The sequence below is a fragment of the Podarcis gaigeae genome (assembly GCF_964106915.1).
Source record: "Podarcis gaigeae genome assembly, chromosome: 9".
NCBI lineage: Eukaryota > Metazoa > Chordata > Lepidosauria > Squamata > Lacertidae > Podarcis > Podarcis gaigeae.
In genome coordinates, this window is record NC_139685.1 from 79,777,224 (window position 1) to 79,802,448 (window position 25,225).

Here is a 25,225-nt window from a genome sequence, read left to right on the forward strand (position 1 = left end):
AGAAGAAGAAGAAGGAGGAGGAGGAGGAGGAGGAGGAGGAGAAAAGAAGAAAAGTTTGGATTTGATATCCCGCCTTTCACTCCCCTTAAGGAGTCTCAAAGCGGCTCACAATCTCCTTTCCCTTCCTCCCCCACAACTAACACTCTGTGAGGTGAGAGGGGCTGAGAGACTTCAGAGAAGTGGGACTGGCCCAAGGTCACCCAGCAGCTGCAGGTGGAGGAGCGGAGACACGAACCCGGTTCCCCAGATTACGAGACTACCGCTCTTAACCACTACACCACACTGAGAGAGAGGGAGAGGGAGCGAGAGAGAGAACTGGAAGAGACCAGGGTTCGAATCCCCCCACTGCGCTATGAAGCTCACTGGCGACCTTGGGGGCCAGTTCCTGCCTCTTTCAGCCTATGAGGAGACGGGGAGAGCCACGAACACCACCTGCTCACCTTGATGTGGTCAGCCAGCTGCATAGTGCAGTCCTCCGCCTGGTCAGCCAGATGGATGCTGTACAGGTGCTGGAAGGGAGAGACGGAGGAACAGTGAGGGGGGGGGACACCTCTGCTGCTGATCTTGCCACCACCAGGAGAGCTGCAGCAAACACAAGGGCACCCACCCTCTTTCAAACCAGCGCAGCAGCATGGCGGGACCGGACTCTGCAGGCAGCCCTCCTGGGAACCAGGCTTGGCGGCCCTGGACTCATAAAAGAGCCCAGCAGCTCCACACTCTCAGTCTTTTCCTGGCACTGGGGGGAGGTGCAGCCAGGGCTTGAATTATGGGGAGGGGGGAACAGCCCCTTTATCTTTTGGGGGGGAGTGCCTGGCCAAAATTGAGAGAGGGCAGCTAGGAGGTGGGGCTAGAGGATTTCATGAAATGCCCACCCCTCCTTTCCCAGCATAAATCAGCGTGACGCGGGCTCCCCTTGGTGTGGTCCTGGGGGGCAGGGCCCCCTCACCTGGTAGTACTTGATGGCTTTGGTCAAGGGCTCGACGTTGACGGTCTCATCCAGCTGGTCCTTGTGCAGCAGCTCAATCAGGAAGTCCAGGGACCTCTCATGCACGCTCATCTCGGGGTACAGGGTCCCCACTTTCTTGTAGATCTCCACGCTGCACTTGTTCAAGGCCCTGAGCAGGGGGGGGGGGGCGAGAGAGGCAGAGGCCATCAGGCTCAGCCAGGAGGGGGCCATTTCAGGGGGACCCCCCCCGGGACCCCCGGGCCAGAGGACTTACTGCTCATATTTGTGCAGAGTGGCTTGCAGGAGGCTGAGGGAATACACCAGCCCCGCAGCAAAGCTCAGCTGCTCCCCTGGCGCCCCCCGGAGGCCAGTGCGCTCGGCACAGTTCTCGTTCAGCTCAAACTTCTCCTGGGCCTGCTTGCTGATCAGCTCGGCCTGTTCCAGAGAGAGAGGGAGGGGAGATGTCAGAGGTTCAGCGTGCTCCACCCCACAGCATCGCTCCAGTATCATCTCGGATAAAGGTAAGCCCCTTTTCACACAGAGCAGACTTAAAACTGTAGCTCCCTCTTGCAGGAGGCAACAACTGAGACACCTTTAAATGAGGATTCAAGCAATTCTTGGAAGAGAGGGCTTTTGGTGCCTACTAGTCTATGTTAAACCTAGACAGCGTCTTAAAAAGCAGAGACATCACCTTGCCGACAAAGGTCCGTCTAGTTAAAGTCATGGTTTTCCCAGTAGTGATGTATGGAAGTGAGAGCTGGACCATAAAGAAGGCTGATCGCCGAAGAATGGATGCTTTTGAATTCTGGTGCTGGAGGAGACTCTTGAGAGTCTCATGGACTGCAAGAAGATCAAACCTCTCTATTCTGAAGGAAATCAGCCCTGAGTGCTCACTGGAAGGACAGATCCTGAAGCTGAGGCTCCAGTACTTTGGCCACCTCATGAGAAGAGAAGACTCCCTGGAAAAGACCCTGATGTTGGGAAAGATGGAGGGCACAAGGAGAAGGGGACGACAGAGGACGAGATGGTGGGATAGTGTTCTGGAAGCTACCAGCATGAGTTTGACCAAACTGCGGGAGGCAGTGGAAGACAGGAGGGCCTGGCATGCTCTGGTCCAGGGGGTCACGAAGAGGCGGACACCACTAAACGACTAAACAACAACAAGTCTCTGCTCTGTCTCCACAGTCAGAGATACAAAAGCTGCTGAATAATACCAGTTGTAGGAAACCACAGGAGAGGAGACCAAGCCTATTTTGATGTTAGATGATGTGGTAGTATTATTTTGCTTCGTAAAATCTATTGGGTTGCTGGGGGCGGGGTAGGAATAGAAATGCTAATTTATCTTTTCCTGCAGGTAGTAAAGCCCTGAGTTGTAACTGGGGGGGGGGGGGTGAGCGCCTGGTTGCTGAGAATTTGGGATGTGGTATGTATGGTAAAATTAATTCACCTGTAAGGGAAGGAGGAGAGTTAAATAAGAATTTATTTATTTTTAGTAAAACTGGTGTTGAGTAAGTTTTATTCTGAATAGAGTCCCTTGTCCTAACTTAGTCAACAGGTCTATTCTGAGTAAAACTTAGTTTGAATACCACTTGATATATTTTTGTGATATATTGTAATGTGAAGGTTAAAGGTTTTCTTCAACCATATATGCTACTGGGTAGTGTTTGGGGAATTAAAAAAGTATACAGTGGTACCTCTGGATGCGAACGGAATCCGTTCCGGAGCCCCGTTCGCATCCTGAGCAGAATGCAACCTCTGTCTGTGCGTCTGTGCATGAGAGGGTCGCAACTCACCGCTTATGCGCATGCGCGTGACATCATTTTGAGCATCTGCGATGCGCGAGTGGCGAAACCCGGAAGTAACGCTCAAGCTGAAGCAACTTTAACCCAAGGTATGACTGTAATAATGATTCAGGTTCAGGTTGGAAATTTCAGACAACATAATTTTTTTCTGTAGGAAACAGACTAGCAAAAACTTGATTATTTACTGACCTAAATCATTTGTGGTTGGCGTGTTTCTGTTGGAAAGGAAGACGTGGCGGCACTGCCCCCCCCCAGTTGCTCGCAGCCTACCTTGCAGATGAGCCGTGGGATGAGCAGCAGCACCAGGACGCAGTCGTGGTCCCCGCCATGACGCAGGAAGCTGTCCGGCATGAAGGTGGTGAGGAGGGAGACGTGGCGGTTGGCCTGGTGAACCTCCATCTGGCGCAGCTCCATCTCGATGGCCTGGAAGGGGGGGAAGAAGCCCACTGAACACCCCCGTTCTCTGGCTCTCAGGGCTGCAAGTGACACCCGGGGGCAGCACCAGGAACACCTCCAGGCCCCACGTGTGAGCGCGGCACAGGAGAGTGGGAACCCCACTGTAGTGATCAGGTAGGATTGCCATGAGGAATTAGAAAAAATATGGAGCCAGCCATTTGTGTCAGCAATGAAAGCATTGTGTTGACTGGGTTTGAGCCATTTGATATGATTTCTGATCAATCCACGCCTCTGCTTCCCTGTCCTATTTCTCTTGCTTGACAAGTCACGTACACAGCCCAGCTGCCAGGTGCTTTCTCAGGCATCCTCAGTACATAAAGATAGTAGGTTACCTTGATGTAGTTTAATCTTTAGACAGATCTTAGGGGCCAGGCAGAGAGTTCACAAGGAGATGGTAAATACTCTTTCCTTGCCATCCTTCCGTCCTCTCCTGTTTACTCCTGTTTACGACCTTCCTAAAAACATTCCTCTTCGCTTCCTCTTTTATTTACTCTGAATTGCATATGCATGCTCAAGTAGGAATTTAGCTCTTTGTAGTTTTAACTTTAACTTTGTCCCCACGTGGGGTTTTTTTAAATGCTCAGCGGAAATCTGATTGGTTCTTACGAACACTGTGTAAAAAGTTCTTTTGTGAATAAAACGACCTGGGCCGGGGGGTGGACAGGAATTATTATACGCACCCCTCCCAGAGTCTTGCTGGTTCTAGCCTCTGTGTGTATTATTATTATCAGAGTCCAATCCTTCCTTTACTTTGGGAATGCCTCACCCCACAAAACCCCACGACTCTCCGAGATGTCTCCCACTGCTGCTACTCCACCATTTGTGCCAGTGGGCTTTGCTCTGGACTCCACAAGCGTGTCAGAGATGAGCCTGAAGGTGTCCCAGGAGCCCTGGCAGACTATCCTGAGCCTGTATTTATTTGTTTTACTGATATCCTGCTGCAACCTAGTAAACTATTCTTGAAAATACAAGCCTAATTCAAGGTTACTATTCTTATCAGAACTAGTTTCTGAAAAATCAAGTCTAAACTTTTAGGTTCACAGACTTCAGAAAACAGGTCATCTGTCTGAACTGAAACTATCTGTAATGTTATTTTGAAGCACTGCTTTAAGACTAGCTCAAGAGTGTCTTCCTGGCCCCAGCTCTTCAATTTCTAACATGGGTTTGGGATGGGAAATGGGGTTCTCCCCCTTCCCTGCCCCCCCCCCCGCTCACCCACTACATGCCAAGTGAAGCAGATGGAATGAAGCAGGATCTGGCCCTGCCATCCCTGCTGGTCTCCAGCTGAGCATACCTTGGCGTGAGCTTTGGTCTCCGCAAATTTAATCTTGAAGTCAAACATTTCAGGCGGAGGCTGCTGCTGCCTCTCCACAGAGGCCTCTTGCTGGCTCATCAGCTCCCGGTTAACATCCTGGAACAGGGAGAGCAGGAGTGAGGCATGCTGGGAAGGCAGTGCCGAAGGAGGAGGAGGAGGAGGAGTGCATGGCTCAAGGGGGAATCAGGAGAAGCCCTGGAAACCCCAAAGGCACCTGAGGGGGCTAAACGGGAACCGGAGAGGGAGAGAGCACATATAGGTGCATAGAGATTTTGTGGCACTTCCTGGCCCCAGTGCAGGAGAAGTTGGGCCTGAGGGGTGGCCTGGAAAGAGGAGACCCATGTGCGGCCTCTGCAGTTCCTGTTCCACACAAGGCTCCTTGCGCTGATGCTCGCCTATCCCTATCATGCGCTTGGAAGCAAAGTCTTGCCCTTGCACAGACATTTTCGCTGAGGGAGGAGGCTAGGTGCTCTTCAAACAGGGCAGGAGTCCGTCATTCCTCCCGCAAGCCTGTCCTCCATCACCTGATCCCGGCCTGCTCTGCGCCCCACCTTCCTCCCCCTATAGCAAGTACCTGCAAGTGCGCAGTCAGCTCCCGATACTTCTTGATGGTCTGCTGGTAGTCGGCCACCGTCTCCTGAGCCGCCTCCACGCGCTTCTCCGCCTCTCGCACCCGGGCAGTCGCCATGTCCAGCTGCTCTCGCAGCTCCAGCTCTGTCTCCCTGGCGTTCTCCTGCAGCTCATCGTTCATCTCGTTTATGGCTTCCTGGAAAGGGGAAAGGGCGTGGGGGGTGAACATGGAGGATGCAACAGCAGGAGGCCCTTGGTGGCCAAAGACTGACTGACCACCGGCAGCGACCAGGATGAGGAGGGCACCCCACAGCCTGCCTGTGGGCCACGGCAGCATCTGGGGAGAGACATGCAAGAGGCCTCCACTCCCTCTCGCCACGAGGCAGATAGAACAACAGCCAGCCCGCTCCCCTCCCCTCCCTGCTCCTCTGCCCCCTCACTCTCACCAGGTCTGAAACGGTCTCGCGAAGCTCCCGGACCTTCTCCTCCAGGTCCAGGTTCCTCTCGGTCAGCGTCTCCACCATCTCCTCAGCCCCCAGAGCAGCATCCACCTGGGAGAAAGGACACAGGGTTGGCCCAGACCTGGAGCAATCCGGGCACAGCCTCCCCATCCCAGCCCCTGCCCCAGAGAGAAGAGGGAGCCCAGACCCAGACACCAAGGCTGAGCCTCTGACCATTGTCATTGTTGACTTCCCTTATTATTGGTTATGCTTGTCAGTCAACTTTTCTCACAGAGTGAAGCAAGGCATTTACAAGCAACTAAGGACAACCAGGACCAAACAACCGACTGAAATGGATCTTAAAAAGAGCAAAGCCTCTATACTGAAACTGCTCCTCTGTGAGCATCCCTAACCTTCCGGAGCCGGCCTGCTGAGGGGGCTTTTCCCAGCAAGCAAGGCAGAGAGTGTAAAAGCTCAACCAGTCAGCCTGCAACCACGTAGGGTTGAAACTGCAGGTGCTGAATGCTCCTGAGATGCCATAGTACTCAACTTCCATGTTTGGGATTCTGGCCAGGGGTGGAAGCTGCCCACCAGGCCTCCTGGCAAGGCGCAGCCTCCAGCCCACCCCCTTCTCCCCAGCGACCCCCAAGCGCAGCTGAGTGCATGGCTGGGAGGAGACGTCAAGGCGGGGCTGCCTGGCCCTGGGGACACATGCCTGCTCCTTCAGCTCGTCGATGGTCCTCTCCGCCTGCTTCAGCTCCTCCTGAAGCTTCTCCTTCTGTTGCCGCAGCGTCTCCAGCTCCGTGTTCTTCTTCTCCATGTGCTTCTGGAGCTTGACGTGCTCCTGCTTCTCGGAGGCAGACAGGTCCCGCATTCTGCCGAGGCCAGAGGGGGAGAGAGAGGGCGGCTCAGAGTCACGCGCCTCCAGGATGGGAGGGCAGCAGAGCCACCCCAAGGCCCTCCCAAGCCAGACAGGGGAAGAAGGAGCAGGACACTGGCATGGAGTGTGAGTGTCTGGAGGCGGTTGGAGGATGGATGGCGGCTAACAGATTGAGGTATTGTTTTGGAGGGACAGGAGGAGGGCAGGTGCGGAGGATTCCCTGGTCCTGAATGGGTAACTGTGCCCCTGAAGGATCAGATGCGCAGCCTGGGAGTCAGTTTGGACTCGCAGCTGTCAATTCTGTGTCCAGGGCTGCTGTCTCCCAGCTCCATCTGGTACGCAGGCTGAGACCTCTGTCTCGCCAGAGTGGTGCATGCTCTGGTTATCTCCCGCTTGGACTACTGCAATGCTCTCTACCTGGGGCTACCTTTGAAGGTGACCCGGAAACTACAACTAATCCAGAATGTGGCAGCCAGACTGGTGACTGGGAGTGGCCGCCGGGACCACATAACACCAGTCCTGAGATATTTGCATTGGCTCCCAGTACGTTTCCGAGCACAATTCAAAGGGTTGGTGCTTTAAAGCCCTAAATGGCCTTGGTCCAGTATATCTGAAGGAGCGTCTCCACCCCCATCGTTCTGCCTGGACACTGAGGTCCAGCGCTGAGGGCCTTCTGGCGGTTCCCTCACTGCGAGAAGCCAAGTTACAGGGAACCAGGCAGAGGGCCTTTTCGGTAGTGGCGCCGTTCCTGTGGAACACCCTCCCACCAGATGTCAAAGAGAACAACAACTACCAGACTTTTAGAAGACATCTGAAGGCAGCCCTCTTTAGGGAAGCTTTTAATGTTTGATGTATTACAGTATTTTAATATTTTTTTGGAAGCTGCCCAGAGTGGCTGGGGAAGCCCAGCCAAATGGGCGGGGTATAAATAATAAATTATTATTATTATTATTATTATTATTATTATTATTATTGAGAAAGAGGTTGAGGCACCTGCTAGAAAAGGCTTCTCCCCACCCCTGAAATATCCTCAGACAAGCCTGGGCCCAGTTCAAAAGAGAGAAGCTTCTCTGGGAGGGGTCACCTTCCTTGGGCAACAGAAACAGCTCACGCCACAGACCCAGAAGGGTGGGACAGGATCCTGCCTTCAGAGGCTGCAGGAACCAGGACCCCGGGGGGCGTTGTGTGTGCCTGACGTGGAGGTGTGTGTTGCATGCATGCTTGTGTTCTTACCTCACCAGCGCCTCCTTTAGCCGGCCATTCTGCTCTTCCAGCTGCTTGACGTGGTAACTGGAGGCAGCGCCGTCAGATCCTAGAGAGGTGGGAAGGAGCATGTGAAAGCCCGACCGGATGCAGCTGGAGCAACTGACTCACTGGCAGGCAACATGGTGCGTGGGAAGCCGGGCCGGCCTCTGGCTCAGCAGGCAGCCACCCCACCCAGCCTATGGGAGGAGGGGCATCTCAGCTGCCTTCCTGCTAGGAGGGCAGCCAGCGCCCCTGCTGCTGCTGTGGGGGATCCAGGCCCTGCTCGCTCAGGAGTGTGGCGCCTCTCCCAAGAGTGCAGCCAGCCGGCTGAGGCCCTGGGAGAAATCAAACCTTCCACCGCTTGGAGAGCTTTTTCTCCCTGAAAGAAAGGGCAGGGCGGGCCCAGCCACCAAGTGAGATGCCAGTGTTCCTGCCACCCTCCCGGAGCCCCCGCCCCTCTCACCCTTCTCCTCGATCTCGTGCTTCAGGATCTCCAGGTCCATGGTGAGGTACTCCACCTTCTCCTTCAGGGAGTCCACCTCCTGCTGCAGGGACTCTGCCCGCTCCTCAGCCATCTCCTTGTCCAGAGTGGCCATCTCAATGGCGTCAGCCGTGTCGGCCATCTCCTCCATGTAGCGCTCTTTGGCCTCCAAGGCCTCTTTGGCTTCCTGGGAGGAGAGGAGGCAGCTGTGCCTGGCCGGTCGTGCAGCCCCCACCCCCAAGCCACCCTGGGTGCCCGGCCCCCTCAAGAGACTTCTGCCTGGCAGCCACCAGCGGCATCCAGGACGACATCTCAGGCTAACGGGCCAAGTCTTGGGAAGGCCCTCTGAAGAGCAGCAGGGGAAGGACCAAGCAGAGCAGCCCAAATCTGGGGGGAGTGTGGGGGCTGCTTGGGCTTCCCCTGAAAGGAGACCCTCTGAGACCCTTCCAAGGCCTGGCATGGACCAAGCCCTGCGCTGCTGGATGCCCCTCTGCCCCCAGGCAGAGCTCCTCACTTCCCAGCATGCTTTGCAGGCTGCCCATCTCCTCTCTCACCTTTTTGGCCTCCTTCAGGCGCTTCTGGAGCTCGGCCTGCTGCTCCTGCATTTTGCTCTTCCACTCCTGGACCTGCTCCAGCTGGATCTTGTACTTCTCCAGCTCCTTCAGCTTGGCCTTGTCCTCGTTCCGCTTCATCTTGAGGGTCTCCAGCTTCTCCTCCAGGTCTCGCACCTGGCTGCGCAGGTTCTCCTCCTCCTGCAAGGCAAGGAGGCTCCCGCAATCAGAAGCCACACCCTGCGCACTCAAGCCTGGAGCTCCAAGCAGGAAAGAGCCACCTGGCTGGCACCAGGGGAGACCTCCTGACACACCACTGCTATTTGAAAAAAGAACCTGCAGTATCCATCTGCATAACGTGACCTGGATAGCTCAGCTGGTAACGCCAAGGTTGCAGGTTTGATCCCCATATGGGGCAGCTGCCTATTCCTGCATTGCTGTGGGTTGGACTAGATGATCCTCAGGGTCCCTTCATAGTCTGTGATGCTTTGCAGTTCAGCCCTAATAAGGCAATTCTCACAGAAGGGCTGCAATGCCACCTCCTCTCCAACAGGGGGCACTTCCTTCTGCCTCCAGGGTCTTGATCACAATCCCTGCTGTGACACAGAAGCACCAGCCTCTCCTTGGAGCATGAAACACTTGCAGAGCATTAGCACAATGAATACACTTTCTTTTGAAATGCCATGTTCCACCTCTCCTTTCCAGGCTTACAAATAGTTATTACTTTCAAAGTCTGTGTCAAGAACCGTAACATCCAGACAATGTGGTCCTGCAACTAAACATTGCAGAGAAGCCTCCCAGTTGTCAAAGAAGGAAGGGGAGGGCTGGTCCCCAGAGCAGGGAGGGGGAACTTGCAGTCTGGCCAAATCTGGGGGGCCACCACCATTATCCCCTGCTGGGAACTAGGGGTCAGCAAACTTTTTCAGCAGGGAGCCAGTCCACCATCCCTCAGACCTTGTGGGGGGCCGGACTATATTTTTTTGGGAAAAGAACGAATTCATATGCCCCACAAATAACCCAGAGATGCATTTTAAATAAAAGGACTCATGTAAAAACACACTGATTCCTGGACTGTTTGCGGGGCCAGATTTTGAAGGCGATTGGGCCACATCCGGCCCCTGGACCTTAGTTTGCCTACTCATGGAGACTCTCCACTGAGCTCAGCCTGGTGCTGATGATGCCAAGGATGCAGGTACAATCCCCCTAGGGGCCACCTGCCTATTCCTATATTGCAGGAGGTTGGACTAGGCGACCCTCGGTATCCAACTCTACAATTCTGTGATTCTCCTTTTGAAATGTCCTTGGCTGAGGACCAGAATAGCCCACAAGAGAGAGGAGAATGAACACATTCATTGCTCAGCTGTCCATCTGTTGAGTAGGAATAATATTTCTCCACGTCAGAAGGTTGTTGTGAGAAAGCCTGTCAAAACTGAACAGCAATTTCGATATCCATAACAGCGCATGAAAGCTTGGGAACTCTGAGGACAGGTTCTGGGCCCACTGGACACCTTGAAAGCCCTAAACAGCCTCGGTCCAGGATACCTGAAGGAGCATCTCCACCCCCATTGTTCTACCCAGACACTGAAGTCCAGCTCCAAGGGCCTTCTGGCGGTTCCCTCACTGCGAAAAGTGAAGTTACAGGGAACCAGGCAGAGGGCCTTCTTGGTGGTGGCACCTGCCCTGTGGAACGCCCACCCACCAGGTGTCAAAGAGAAAAATAACTACCAAACTTTTAGAAGACACCTGAAGGCAGCCCTGTTTAGGGAAGCTTTTAATGTTTAACAGACTACTGTATTTTAATACTTCATTGGAAGTTGCCCAGAGTGGCTGGGGAAACCCAGCCAGATGGGCGGGGTATAAATTGTTGTTGTTGTTGTTTTGTTGTTGTTGTTGTAATTTCCCGCTTTCAGATTTCCACACTACGAGGGCTGCCTCTGATGAACTTGTGGACACAAGGAGGGCTGTCAGAGGGTCTTGGTTTTGAGGTCAATGGGATCCTGAAGCTCACCCTTCCCGCTCATCCCACAAGCCCCAAGTTGTAAATGGCGGGAAAGCTCAGCAGAGCCAATGCAGCCCCCCCCCCCCGAAGCCGCCCAGAAGCCCAGGGGCCCATTTACCTTGGTGGTGGGTGACAGGATTGATGGCGGAGCCACGGGAGAAGTCAGTGACGGCGTGGGAACCACGGGAGCAGCCAGAGGCGTCTGTGCAGGGGTGCTTGGCTCACTGCTGCTCATCTCGCCGGCCGAGGCAGAAGCTGAGCCCGAGAGCCCCGTTGTGCCGCTGGAGGCTGCTGAGCTGGCCGTCCGGGTGGGCTGCAAGGCCGCCATTGGGGTGGAGAAGGAGAAGAAGGAGGAAAGGCATGTTAGAAGGATGCTGGCTTTGCAGAGCCCAGGGGCTGCTCTCTGGGGCAATGGCATTGCACAACCAAAACGGCAGATCTCACACAGCTTCTGCAAGAAACACACAGGGACTGATGAATCCAGGAATCGGCAGGAGTTGGAGTAGATTCTGACACTTAAGGGCAATGCAGAGGAGAGGGTGTATGTGTGTGTTAAAAAATGCTACTTTGACAGCAAACCTCCCAATGGGCCATTTTTTTCTGGAAGCCTGCTTGGAAGCCCTGCTCAACTCATAGGGCTTCCCTATGGTAAAAGCACTCTGTACCAGCTCTGGGGCACTCTCTTAGCCGTTCCTATTTGTGTCCCAAGGATGAAACTTGGCCTTAAAATCAAGGCACCGCCCTGGTTCAAATGGAACCCTGACACCGTCAAGGGAAGGGTCATTCCAAGCGGCCCTTGCAGAAGGCGCTGGGGTGCTCCCACCCCTGAGAGCTCTGCAGCCTGGAGTCTGCTCAGCCAGGCTCCCCTGCAGCGGGACGCTGGCTTCACAGCCCATCTTTTATTTTATTTATTTCATAAAATTGATAAACCACTTTATTGTAAAAAAAGGGGGGGAGCGGGACCTCAAAGAGGTTTACGAAACAAGAAAATCAAGAAAAATACACTTTAAAACACAAAACACCCCGAAGTTAGAATACTTTCAACTTTTAAAATCACCCCAACTTTCTAAGCATCTGGGTCTAAACAAGACTGGTTTTGGCAGGTGGCGAAAAGGGTCCTGTGAAGGAAGCTGATTGAGCTCAACCGGGAGGGAGTTCCAAAGTCCTTGCTCTGCCACACTAAATAATCAAGTCCTGGCAAGTGCAGAACAGGCATGATGTGCCACTTCTGTCAATCAAAGCAGCCGAGGGGCAGATATGGGGCTTTGTGGGATCTGCTCCCACACCTGCCTCCAGACAGGCCTGCTCTGCATCTGCCCATTTGCCTTCTCTGGGCCCAGGATGGCAATATGGGTGCACATTCTGGCTCACCTTTCAAGAATCTGCCTGGGAGAGCACCTGAAGGCCCACATCAGAGGGAGGTGACAACAGGCAAGGTGAAAATTAACCAAGTCACTGTGTCCAGATAGCATACACCAGAGAGCTCTCAAAATGTGAAATTACCGTCTATCAAACTATGCCTCTTGTCACTAAAATTGGCCTCCTTGCTAGAAGACGAGAAAGACTCATGCCATGTCATGTCATATAATAATAATAATAATAATAATAATAATAATAATAATAATAATAAAAAAAATTTATATCCTGCCCTCCCCAGCCAAAGCCGGGCTCAGAGCGGCTAACAACAATAAAAGTGACACAGCATTCTAAAATCATTTCATTATAAAATCAGTTCAAACCAAATTAATGGCAACCATTGGGCTAAAGTTCTGTGAGGATCGCCAAAGGAGGGGGTCAGAATGCGCCTTGGCCAAAGGCCAGGCGGAACAGCTCTGTCTTGCAGGCCCTGTGGAAAGATGTCAAGTCCCGCAGGGCCCTGGTCTCTTGGGACAAAGCGTTCCACCAGATCGGGGCCATGGACAAAAAAGCCCAGGCTTTTTCATTTACATTATTCATTTGCATTATCCCATGTTTCTCTAGGGAGCATCCGTGGTTCTCCTGCCCATATAATCCCCACAGCAACCACAGAGGCAGGTGAGGCTGAGATATACAGTGATGCCTTCCCTACCCCGCCACAGAGGTGAGAGGTTGTAGCAAGAGTCAGCTCAGAGGAGCCTCAGACCCTTCAGCAGCAGAGAGCATTCGAAAGAGCTGCGCAAAGCCCACCGGTTCTCACCTTGGGCCTCCTGGTGGTGGTCTGGAGGCCGGCAGGAGCAGAAGGCAGAGGAGGAGGAGACAGGCAGACAGACAGATGGGGAAGACAGGAACAGGGAGACACAGAGACACAGCGGCAGCGGCAGGACAGAACAAAGTGCGGAGGGAAGAAGAGAGACAGGAGAGTGGTTAGTGCGCGCGCCATCAGCTCCGCGAGTCTGGCACCCCGACACCCACCCCCCCACCCGCAAGCCAAGCTTCTGCTCATGCACAGTCCAGATGGGGCTCCTCCCAATGCTGCGAGGCTGGACGCCCGGAGCAGCCTGGTCTCCTCTTCCTGGACAAGGGACAGACCTCCCTGCCTCTGAAGTCAAGGTGGCAAGGGGGCCCTTGTCACACCAAAAGGATTGACACTGACGAACTGGAAAAATAAAAATGCGGCTCCCTTCTAGGATTGGATTGAAGGCTTGTACAAACTTGCAACGTATGAACAACTTGCATATAAACGCAGACAAATTCAATGGTATTTGGAATCCATTCTTACAAATACTGTAACGGGTTAAGATCTGGTGAAGTACAATAGCAACTCTGTAAAGTACAGTCATACCTTGGAAGTCGAACGGAATCCATTCAGAAGACCATTCAACTTCCAAAATGTTCGGAAAGCAGAGTGTGGTTTCCGATTGGCTGCAGAAAGTTGTCGGACGTTCGCAAACCAGAACTCTCACTTCCAGGTTTGTGGCGTTCAGGAGCCAAAACATTCGAGAACTAAGCTGTTCAAACACCCAGGTATGACTGTATACAGTTTTGGGTTTCTCCCTCTGCCCCCTTTATTTCCCCTTCTACACGGTGCTGTTTCTCTTTTTCTTTTTCCTCTCTCGTTTGCATCTCATCATGTTTAGTGCACATAGAATTATGTACTTTTTGAACTTAAAAAGTTCAAAAGAAATTAAAAAAAGGTGGCAGACCAAAAACCATGCCCCCCCCAGATATCCATTAAGCACTGCAAGCAGAGGAGGCGGCAAACATACAGCAGCCAAGACTCGCTTCAGAGGCGGGTGAAGTCGGAGGAAGCTTGAAGGGAACCTGCAACTGGGCCAGAGCTTGGAGCTGACCCTGCCCGGGGTCAAAGGCCATCCTGACTTCCCAGAGGATAAGAGAGAGGGGGAAGGGGACGGATCCTGCAGAGGATTCAGAGCCTCCAGCCTCATGAAGGAGCTTCCTGGCAGAGGGGAGTCCCAGCAGGAGATGCCAGGGCCAGAAGGTGGAAATCCCTGCTCTGCTGTTACGGTCTGGGCAGGCTGATGGCACCGGCAAGGCCCCGAAGGTCCAGGAGACGCTTCTTGCTGAAACGGTGAGACAGCACATGGCAGTGCGGAACTATCCTGGGGGTGCAGCTCTGAGAGGGCTGCAGGACGGTGCCCCCGCCACTCTGCCACCTGCAAAACCCCACTGGGGGCTTCTTTCCCTTGCCCCTCCCCTTGCTCTGCCCTCCTCTCCCGGAGGCTCCAGCCCCCCCCCTTGCCAGCCGCCTGTGCCCAGAGGCTTTGCTGACAGCCAGCGCTGGCGCCTCCGGGCAGAAGAAGCAGCTGACAAAGTCCCCATTGTCAGGGAAGGGCATTGTCCCTTCTCCCCTGCTGCTGAGATGGAGCGTCCTGCCAAGCCTGCAAAGGCCAGCCTCTCAAGCGCCCCTTCTTCTCCCTGCAGAACAAAGTGCTCAGCTGGAACTTATGGCTGGGGGGGGGGGAGGAGCAGGGGGGAATGGTAGCCAACTTTCTGCCTTTGGGGTCTGGTGCACAGCGCAGGCTCTTTCCCTTCCCAGCTCCTGCCGGCGTGCCTTTGAATGTGGCAAATCTGAACTTCAAGGCTGCTTTCTCCACAGTTGCCCTCGCATATCCTTTGCCCTGTGCAGTTTGTGTAGGGTTTTATGGACCATCTAATGGACATCTAAGGGACACGGGTGGCGCTGTGGGTTAAACCACAGAGCCTAGAACTTGCCGATCAGAAGGTCGGCTGTTCAAATCCCCGCGATGGGGTGAGCTCCCGTTGCTCTGTCCCTGCTCCTGCCCACCTAGCAGTTCGAAAGCACACCAAAAATGCAAGTGGATAAATAGGTACCACTCCAGCGGGAAGGTAAACGGCGTTTCCGTGCGCTGCTCTGGTTCGGCAGAAGCGGCTCAGTCATGCTGGCCACGTGACCCGGAAGCTGTACGCCGGCTCCCTCAGCCAGTAAAGCGAGGTGAGTGCCACAACCCCAGAGTCGACCACGACTGGACCTAATGGTCAGGGGTCCCTTTACCCTTTACCTTTAATGGACAGTCACTGGGCTAAATGCCCCTCTTGCTGGGGGGAGGCTTCCTAGGGGGAGAACCTCTGCTTTAGCAGAAGGATGTAGGTGAGATCCCTGAAGTGTGGTGAGACCAACCTAAGGAAGTGCCTTCTTGGGAGTCGGGCCACACAGATCCATCTAGCACAGCACTGGGCCCAGCAACTGGCAGAAGCTCTCCAGAGTTTCAGCCCCAGCCCTACCTGGAAAAGCAGGGGACTGAAGCAGGGACATCAGGCATGCAAAGCAGGCCCTCTGCCACTAAGCCACAGTCCTGGCTGGCGAACGCAGTCAGAGGGCGCTTGGCCAAGTGGGTAAGGAGAGCAGTCCATCTCTTCGAGGGGAAGGTCTACTTCCACCCAACCCTAAGATGGCCATTGTGAGAACATCACTGGAATCCCACTGGGTTGTTTGTAACGGTTGCAATCCAGCCAGAATAAATGCACCAGAAGGGCAGAACTTAAGTTTTGTTCATATACGGTTGGCATCCTTCTGTGTCGGGAGACAGTGGAGGAGGGAGACTTTGGGAGTAAAGTCCAACCATGGGAGAGTTACAGCGCCTGCTGTGACTGGAGATACATGTTTTCTGGCAGGTGAGGCAGGTGAAAGCGTCTGGTTTTGCTGCTTCAGGGGCACCACATTAATATAAATATATATAGAATACAGAACATGCCCCCCCCCAAATGCACCAGTGCCTTGCCTGCCTCATCGTGGCTTCGCAGCTCCTACAGGACCCGGACCAAACAAGCCAAAGGTTGCAGCCGGCAGGAATGATGTCCAATATGCAAGTGGAGCGCCAGAATCCGAATACCTGATGCTGTTGCGCAATTTTTCCTCCCCCTCAAAGCCTCTCTGTCCCAGGCTCCAAGGGGGAAATGCCTCCCTGCCTGCCTCTCAGGCGTGGCAACACCCTCTCCAGCCCCACCTGAGGCAGGCGCTCTCCCCACCCAGAGCGGATGATTTCAGCCCACCTGTTTCTGGTTATGGAAAGGCCAGCTGCAGCCACGCTCCAACGCAAGGACAACAAAGGCTTCGTGCCCTTTTCGCCCACCTCATCCTGCCCTCCACAAGGCATTCAACCCATGAACTATGAAGTCCATGAATATCAGTGACATCTCCAGCCACCCATTAAACCCAAGAGGCAATCTGAGGCTCTCGTGGTGCAGGCAACAAGCCTTGAGTCCTTGAGTGGGAAACCTTTGGGGAGCAAAGCAGTCTTCTTCAAGACACACAAAAGGAATAAACACATTTTAAAACAGAGAGATGGATGAAGGGATGCATTTCAATCCAAATGGGCATGAGTTTTCCAGTTGCAGACGCTGCAAGTTCAACTATGATTCTCTCCATTTAGCTTTCTCTCTTGAAGACCCAGACCATGATGAGGTGACCCAGCTTAGGCAAGCAAGCCACCGTCCCAGACCTGGCCCCATCCTCTGGCGGCCCAGGAGTGACTTCCCAAGCCTGCGCTCCAGGAAGGAGCCTGCTTTCCCCAAGAGGCAGATTGGTTTGTTGTATCAGCTGACTGGCCGGCAAGCCAAGGCTAAACTGGGATCTACATCAGCCATCTTGCCCTGCCTTTAAAAGCAAAAGCCCTGCTACAAAAGCAGGCAAGGTCACAAACTGGCCTTCAGTCTCTGTGGTCCTGCATTTGAGCAGAGTCCCAACACCACTCCCCCCAAAAAAAGAATTGCCCAAGGAGCAGCATGTCCCTTTCGTGGGAAAGCTAATTCAGGACTGCTTTCATGTACACAGCTTCAGGCTACTTCCTTAGACTGGGGGCGGGCGGAAATCTCAGCTGGGGTGCCAGGAACTCCAATTCAGTCCCTTTTCTGTCCACATACAGGGCAAGGGGCTGCCAAGAGAAGCCTCAGGGCGGAGATGGGTGACTGGCAGCCTGGCTCTGCCTGGTCTCCGTGTCCAAGTGCCACAGGATGCCAGGTCCAGGTGCAAGGTGTATCCTAGCACTGGCACGCGCTGGAAGCAAAGCTGATTGTGCTTCCCTGTGCCACATGACACAACTCCTTCCTTCCTTCCTTCTTGCAATATTATTGTCTACCATGGCTCCAGGACCACCCTCAAGTCCGCAACTGGGGACAAGCCTGCTGGAATCAACTTTCTGCTGCTTTCCAACAGCTGAGCTGCATGCTTTTCTCTTCAATGACCGCTGTCCACCAAGCCTCCTGCCTAGTTCAATCACCCTCCGCCGAAGGACCACGAGAAGAAGCCGAGGGAGCCTGAGGCATGCAAGGCGAGGTCATCACACCCCAAAAGGGCATTTGCCAGGAAACAAATCCTGTCACTGCAGCCGTGCAAAGCCTCCTTATTCCAAAGCAGGACAGGGGAGGATTAAAGAGGCCCCCGCAAATGCCAGGGGGGCATTAATTTATTGGGATCTATTTCTATACCGCCTTAAATAAATAACAGCTCTCAGCAGCGCAGCACAAGATGGATGAAAACCAAAACTAGCCAAAATAGGGGCAAGGGCAGGAGCAAGGGCATCAAAGCAGCGGCATCGGTGCCCCAAGGCCTGAACATCTGAAAGCCAGCAATGTGGGCGCCAGAAGAATCCCAGGCATGACCGGGGGCAGCGATCAGGACTTCCAAGAGCTGGCCTCTGCCAAGGCTCCCCTTCTGATGGATTTTAAAGGCACCTCTCAAAATAGCCAACAGGCAGCAGCACCTCACCACAGTCTGGTCAGCCCAATGGCCCAGAATCGGGCACTGGGCACATTTCCCGTCACGTAAGCCAGGCTACGCAGCATCCCTGCTGCGGCAGGAAACTTGCACATTTGCCTCTCAACTGCTCACACGCTTAGCCTTGCATGCAGAAGACCCCAGCATTGGCCTGGGCAAAACGGAGGGGACAGACTGCGCAGTCCAAAGAGCAAAATGCCCCTCAGAGGAGGAGGAGGGCAAGCTCCTAAGAGTGAAGACTGTCAAATTAGCCAGAAGTGTGAGAAGCCGAGGAAAATGGCTGATCCGGCGGAGAAGACGACAAGAGAGAGCAGTTCACGGGCAACTTTCCCAGAGCAGGCAACCCCCTCTCCCCTGACCCTGGCAGCAGCGGCGGCAGCAGCAACACTGGCCCTCCAGGCTGCTTGGAGGTAAAAAAATATATATGCTGCATGCAACACCAAGGAGATGAAGAGGGAGGGGAACTCAAACTCAGGAAGACGGGGAGTGAAATGCAAGCACATCTCGCCTTAGATCCAAACATGTGCCGTCTCCAGCCCCCTTCCAGCGGCTCCACACCCCTCATCCCCATGGCCCGCATGAAGGAGACAAACTCAAAATGACACCCCCCCCCCAAAAAAAATCGTTTCAGCAAACAAAATGGTTTAGAAGCAGCAGCAGCAGCAGCAGCAGCATTTGCATTAGACTGTACCTTCCGTGCAGTTGCGGCCTGCTTCATGGTTGCAGGAGATAAGAGGCAGAGAGAGAGAAGAGGAAGGCAGAGACAGAGGGAGAGAAAAAGAGGCAGGCAGAATATTAGACCATTCAATCACAACAATGCAGCACTCCCAAGCAGCACAGCCTGTCCAGGAGATCCTGCAAATGGCTGCAGCTCCGGCGTCTTCCCTCCACTGTCCTCCGGCCCGGCAGCCGGCCCCGGCGGCTCCTCTCAGACCTCGGGGCGACTACAGGGGCTCGGGAGCCCAGGAGCACCCCAGCAGCCAGCACCGTGGGCCGCACATCCTTTCGCCACTGGCCTCCAACCACCGCCCCGGCTGCTCATTACATCACCACTCCTGGATCATCCCCTCCCTCCCTCCCTCCCTCCCCCGAGTTCCTCGCAGGCAGATCTCTGATCCAGACGCGCCGCTGCTGCTGCGACTGCAGAACCGGAGACGGAGCCTTTTCTTCGGCAAAGTGAGAAGAGGAGGGAAGAGAAAGGGATGCGCCTCTCAGGGACAGGCGAGGGGCTCCTTGTCACTTAGCAACGCCTTCGGCTCAGCTGTCTCCCCGGCTAATTAAAAGGCTTCTTGGTGCTTCCCTCCCTCTCCCTTCTCCCGGGGAAAGCGAAGGGGCTGGGCTTAGTCTCCAAGCCCAGCAGAGTCCCGGGAGCTCCCTCCTCCTCCGTTCCACAACTCGCTTCAGGGATCTCGCGGAGGACAGGATCTCATTCGCCAGGACTTGGGCACAACTGCACCCGCCACCCCGCCGTCATCAAAGGATTCATCAGTCAAGCCAAGTCCTTTGCAAACCATCGCAGGCAGAAAAACAAAGAGGGCACACACACATGCAGCGCAGGAACACAAAATCCGACATTAAGAAGGGATGGCTTTAGGAAGACACTACGTGACTTGAACCTGGAGCCACGGAGGAGTCCTGTCTGCTTGTGGGGAAGGTCCCATGCCATGCCATGGGCAAGTTGACCATCAGGGTCTCTGGGACACAGAAGACGGACGCAGCACAGATGCCTCTGGAGGACTGCGGAATATGTATGAAATATTGGGTGCCAAGGAAGCCTAGCCCTGATTTCAGCGGTTGTACCAACCTGAACATCACAGAGTAGATGATCTCATGCTGAGAATGATTACGAACCAAACTAAATGACAGATGTCACTCAGACACTTCACCACAGGCAGAGGCCTGTGTTACTTGATGCTGCTCATGTCATAACGGGCTATAATGCAAACTTTAAAGGTGCTGACCTTTAAAGCCCTAAATGGCCTTGGTCCTGTATACCTGAAGGAGCGTCTCCACTCCCATCGTTCTGCCCGGACGCTGAGGTCCAGCTCCGAGGGCCTTCTGGCGGTTCCCTCATTGCGAGAAGCAAAGCTACAGGGAACCAGGCAGAGGGCCTCCTTGGTGGTGGCGCCCGCCCTGTGAAACACCCTCCCTTCAGATGTGAAGGAAATAAGCAGCTATCTTATCTTTAAAAGACATCTGAAGGCAGCCCTGTTTAGGGAAGTTTTTGATATTTAATGCTGTCTTGTTTTAACACTCGATTGGACGCTGCCCAGAGTGGCTGGGGAAACACAGCCAGATGGGCAGGGTATAAATAATAAATTATTATTAATTATTATTATTACTTCTAGTGTTTTCCGTATGTTCCTCTCGGTTCCTCTTCTGGAAGCATCTCCAGGGCAGGCCAGCCAGAGAGAGGAGCGCAGCCCCCGCCTTCCTTTTCGCCTGCTCCATTTGTTCTCCATCTCACTAATGCCCAAGAAGCTTCTCCACAGGGATGCCTGCGCTCTGAACCTCTGAACCTGTGTCACCACGTCAAGCAGGCTGGAGGTTCTGTCCTCAGGAGGCTCAGAGTCGTTAGCACTTCCTTCCAGACTTAACCACCTTTCTGCCTGATGGGAGCTGGCGCCTGACAGGGGGCTGGAGGTTCCCAATCCAGACTTTGGGGTGTGTGAAAGGGACTGATGCTTCCAGATCAAGTATGGGATTAATAATAATAATAAAAATTTATTTATATCCCACCCTCCCCAGCCGAAGCAGGGCTCGGAGTGGCTAACAACAGTAAAATGATACGACATTCTAAAATCATTTCATTATGATAAAGAGGAAAGCAGCAGAAATGAGCAGAAGCCCAAAGAATTGGGCAGAAGTCTGGACTTGTGAACTTTTTCAGTGGCATTGTCACAACACTATGCAGGAGAGGAAGAGCCTCTTTTGGTTTCAGGGATTTCCCTTGGTTCGTTCTCTCTCATACTTTCTCAAACTGGCCTTTTGCATAAAATGGAAAGAGAATTCAGAACCCTTAATTTTACTGCCATGAATAAAAATTCTTCACAAAACTTTGGGAGGCTTTTCGGCAGCTATGAATAAAGAGACCAAGCTCTTTCTTATTTGTCACTTGGTTTGCAAAGCGTCCATATCGTCTTCCCCAAACAAGCTCAGATTCAGGACCAACCTATCCATTCCTATCATCACCTATCAGAGCCCACAATCACAGCGACTGGACTGAATGAGAGCGGCAGCAGAAGCTTGTGAGCACTTGCCCCAAAGGTGAAATATGACAATGCGGCGAGTAAGTCCAAACAACGCAAAAAGTGCATGCATTGGGAAGAAATGACATTTAGGATCTATCCTCTAAGAAGAAGAATGCCCATTTGTTGCAGTAGGAGATCGGCACTGGCTCACAGCTGCCCTTGTGAGCAGCCCAGAGGGGTTTGGGCAAAGTGGCTAGAGAAGCTGTTTCTCATCCTCCCAGAGAAAGCAGAGCCAAGCCAGGATGCTGGTCACCCACAGGGAGCTTTCACCGTTAAGAACCATGGACAGCTATAGGCCAGCTCAGCCCCTCTTCCTTGGGGAGAGGACAGCTGCAACTGGCACAAGGGGTCGGGGAGTATTTGTGGCAAGCTGGCAGGAGCACTTCGTTGAAAATGCCTCCTCATCTCAACTACTGCCTGAAGAGCAGCCGCCCCAAAGACCGAACTTTGGGAGGATCGGAAGGGCTGCAGCTCAGTGCTGGAAGAACTGCTTGGTAGGCAAAATGGCCTAGGTTCAATCCCCAGCGTTTCCTGGTAGGGCTGAGAGAGGCTACGGCATGGAGAAATCCTGCAGGGCCACTGCCAGTCAGTGTGGACCATACTGAGCTGGATGGATCAAGGGTCTGGCTTGGTAAAGAGCAGCTGCCTGTGGTGCTGTCTCCTTCGTGGGAAAAGGCTGGGGCGGTGGGGGGGCTTCCAAGCGGGCGTAGACAAGGCCGAGTTGTGGACTGCCTTTACTGCCAAGGCAGCTGGCTGGGGAAGGGGGCCGGGCCACAGGATCCCCACACTCTGCAGAGAGCTGGGCTTGGTGACTTGGAGCCAGGAGAATGCTCAGCATCTCCCAGGTGAAAAGGCTACCGTGGCGCCACACACATGTGGGACTTCTGCTGAAGCTCATAGCCTATGCCAGGAGCACCAGGACACCACAGAGGCTTCACTGAAGCCTTTTAAGCCGGCAGCATGTTTCCCCTGGAATCTACTCCAGGCCAGCCAGGTATCACAATGCTGTAAGCACAACGCTAACAGAAAGACCACATTGTATTTGACGAAGCTGCTCTGTTCACAGGACTTCCACTTACACAACGGAACTTTCCTTCCTTCTCGTCTCCCTGTGCATGCCCCCCCCCAATCTTTTCTTGGGTGTTCTCCCCACCCTCTGTAGCAGACCTGGGGAGGGGACAAGGAGAGGGAGAAGGAGAGGTTCTCTTGCTCAGAGAAAAGTCCTTGCACAAATGAGACTCTGCTGGATACAAGCCCCTTTCTTTCCTCTGCCCATCAACTGCCGGGCAAAGCAGCTCCATTGACAAGCAAGATCCCTGACTCAAATGTGAGCTGCCAGCTCTGCCTCTTGCAGCGTGGCAATGAGGACGCCCTGGCAGAGCAGCCATTAAGGCGCCGGGAAGCTGCAATCAGTGCTGACCTGATAAAAGGAGCTCAGAAGAGCAGAGCTCTGCAAGATGACACCAAGTCCCAAAGGCCCTTGCAGGGCGCTGGAACAACAGGAGAGCACCCCAGAGAGGCCACTGCTGGCTGCATGGAGACAAGGCCCTTCGCTTTCAGCAGCCAACGGGGGGGGGGGGGCAGCTGGGACAAAGAGGGAAACAGTCTGTACCAGCAAACTAAGGAAAGAAAGCGCCCGGCAGAAGAGAAGCACACAGAAGGCTGCCTGAACACCAAGCCAGGCTACGTGTGTCCGTCCAGCACAGGGCAGAAACAGCTCTCCACGGTCTCTTGCAAAAAAAGTTTTCCTCCCTATCTCCTGATACCTCTAACTGGGAGGTGCTGGGCACTGAGCCAGGGACCTTCTGTGTGCAGAGAACGGCCCATTGCCCACTGAGTCAGGATCCCGACACTAAAAATGCTATATGTGTTCTGCACATCTGGCCCAACTCAATCTTACAACCTGTATAGAGTTGCCTGTTTTATTTTTTATAATTCCATCCCCGCCCCTGCTGATCTCAGGTAAGAGCAAAGAGGTACATAAGGCACCAGGGCCCCATTCTGAAGACCCAACGCAGCCCCTTCTGGCTTCCGAAAACAACTCCCTCCGGGTCCTGCACAAGCATCCCTGCGTCCCAGGGAACAGGCTCTCCTACCTAGGACAGCTACCACAGAGAGCTCACCGCTCACTGCCAGTCGGGGGGGGGGGGGAGCAAGGTGATCGCCTGGATGCCAGAGTGCATTTCAGAGATACCCCAACGGGGGACGAGGATGGTGGAAAAGCTTTTGGGTGCATAACTGGCCTCCTGCAACTCCACCAACTTGCACCCACCATTCACTGGCCACCATCTTACCTAAGCAGGAGTTTCCCCCAGTCCAGTTTGGTGCTTCCTGTCTGCCCCCCAGTGGGAAGGGGGAGCATCAGATGCATTTTGGGAACAGACCCAGAGAATGCCACTGTGGTCAGAGACCCAGGAGGAGAGAAGCAATGTAAGGTTGCTGCTAGAAGGCCCATGAGGCCGTCCAAATGCTCTTTCTAGCATTCACTCAGCAGTCCTTCACTGCCCAGGCCCCGCCCTTGGTCCTTCAGCTTCACCTGCCAAGCACAGGGCTGGAGAGGGCCCTGCTGCGCTAGCCACTAGGCAGCCTGCCCTGGTGCTCTCTGTCACCAGGGTGAGGCCACCATGCCTAGAAGGCAGACACCAGGAGCAGAGAGGCTCCTTCCGGGGGGGGGGGGAGACAGATGGCAGGGCTGGGGGAGGGGAGGGTTAATAGGTTGGGGCAGGGAGGGAGGGAGGGGAGGGGGCTCCCTGGGGGCTCTCCCACTGGGACCACGGGGACCATCTGTCACTAAAAAAGCACAGCCAGTAACCCGATTAGCAACGCAGAGCTGTGCTGCAAAGAGCCCCCTAATCTCATCAACTGAGATTTACCTGCTGCCACCTTCGGCTGGTCTGAGCCCAGCTCTGTTTTTAAGAGACCGAAAGGGGGCAGAGAGAGATTTAAGCGCTCTGAAATGTCACATATACATGAGGGGTGCCAGCTGGAGAAAGAACCTGCTCCCCACCCCTATGGCCAAGGGGCAAGCAACTTCAGGGACAAGACACAACGCAGCCCCATCTTCTCTTCTCTTCCAGGCTGCTGAGCCGTTTCATCATGAGGAAGGGGAGCCCCCCGGGACAAGAGGAGTCCCCCGGCACCGCCTTCCGACTCACAAGCAAGCCAGGCAAGCCAAGACCTGCCGCCAGGAGCCCAAGAGAAAGGAGAGTGGCTCAGCTGGATGTCCGTGCTCTCTGTGCGCTTTGAAGGATGGGAGGGCAGGCAGAGCTGGGACCAGGATGGGGCCTCATGCAAAGTGTTGGCAGCAAGGAGACGGTTCGGCAAGAAGCAGCAGCAGCAAGAGCACAAGCGAGAGAGGGAGGGAGGGAGGGAGGACAGAGCCCATGCAGGTCAAGAAGCCTGAGGCACATGCAGCAGCAGCGGCGGCGACGCGGCAGTGGAGGAAGAAAGGGATCCCTGCCAGAGTTGGAAAGGGGCCCTCAGAGCCAGGCCAGGAAAGGTTCTCCCACTCAGAGGCCATTTCCACCACACCCTCTGGAGGCCAAGGACAGCCCGCCTCTACTGAGAAGCCAAAAGGTAGGACTTCTCCCTCTGGAGTGCAATGCTCAGAGCGCCTGCGGGCCAAGGCACAGGGGACGGGGTCATTCCATGATCAGATCTCATTCACAACAATAATAACTGATGGTAGCAGGAGTACCTTAAAGCAGTCATGGGGATTCAGGTTTCGACCGCAACATCCACTTGGGCCGGGGGCAGAGGGTGATGACCCCCCCCCATTCATTTTCCAAATCTGATACCCCACCACAGAAGCTGCCACTAGACTAATCGTAGGAAGAATAAGCATGAAAAGGGGCAGCTCTGGCCTTTCTTGTTCTGATGTGTGTTTCTGCTGCACTTTCCTTGCTTCTGCCTTGGGGAAAGCTGGTGCTTGAAGGCCCAAGACCAAGGGCTGCACAAAGCCCCTCCCCAAGTGCCAGGGGGAGTGGGGCGGTCATTGTCCTTCTCTCCCAAAGGGGCAGCGGGCCCTTCCTTGCTGCGATGCGTTCCCCAGGGGTGGCTTATGTTAGGGACAGCGAGAGGCAGGGCAAGGCAGCTCTGGGCTCTTCTCAAAGGCA

At 54.2% G+C, this 25,225-nt stretch overlaps 1 protein-coding gene across 19 annotated transcripts in view; it reads right to left on the reverse strand.

Annotated features, from left to right (window-relative positions):
* The window catches only part of DCTN1 (dynactin subunit 1), a 69,354-nt gene that overhangs the window by 9,203 nt on the left and 34,926 nt on the right, over nt 1-25,225 (reverse strand). For 6 of the 19 annotated variants that reach the window (XM_083757084.1, XM_083757083.1, XM_083757080.1 and 3 more), the window contains 13 exons: nt 12,862-12,882; nt 10,804-10,998; nt 8,690-8,887; nt 8,118-8,322; nt 7,643-7,721; nt 6,245-6,404; nt 5,536-5,640; nt 5,094-5,285; nt 4,499-4,615; nt 3,019-3,171; nt 1,221-1,381; nt 947-1,115; nt 441-509 (listed from right to left, as the gene is read on the reverse strand). In XM_083757084.1, coding sequence (XP_083613210.1) covers nt 441-509; nt 947-1,115; nt 1,221-1,381; nt 3,019-3,171; nt 4,499-4,615; nt 5,094-5,285; nt 5,536-5,640; nt 6,245-6,404; nt 7,643-7,721; nt 8,118-8,322; nt 8,690-8,887; nt 10,804-10,998; nt 12,862-12,882 — 1,824 coding nt within the window. Of the gene's footprint in view, nt 1-440; nt 510-946; nt 1,116-1,220; nt 1,382-3,018; nt 3,172-4,498; nt 4,616-5,093; nt 5,286-5,535; nt 5,641-6,244; nt 6,405-7,642; nt 7,722-8,117; nt 8,323-8,689; nt 8,888-10,803; nt 10,999-12,861; nt 12,883-18,550; nt 18,572-25,225 lie in introns of all 19 variants that reach the window. The other 13 variants (XM_083757086.1, XM_083757085.1, XM_083757087.1 and 10 more) reach the window with 4 other exon arrangements.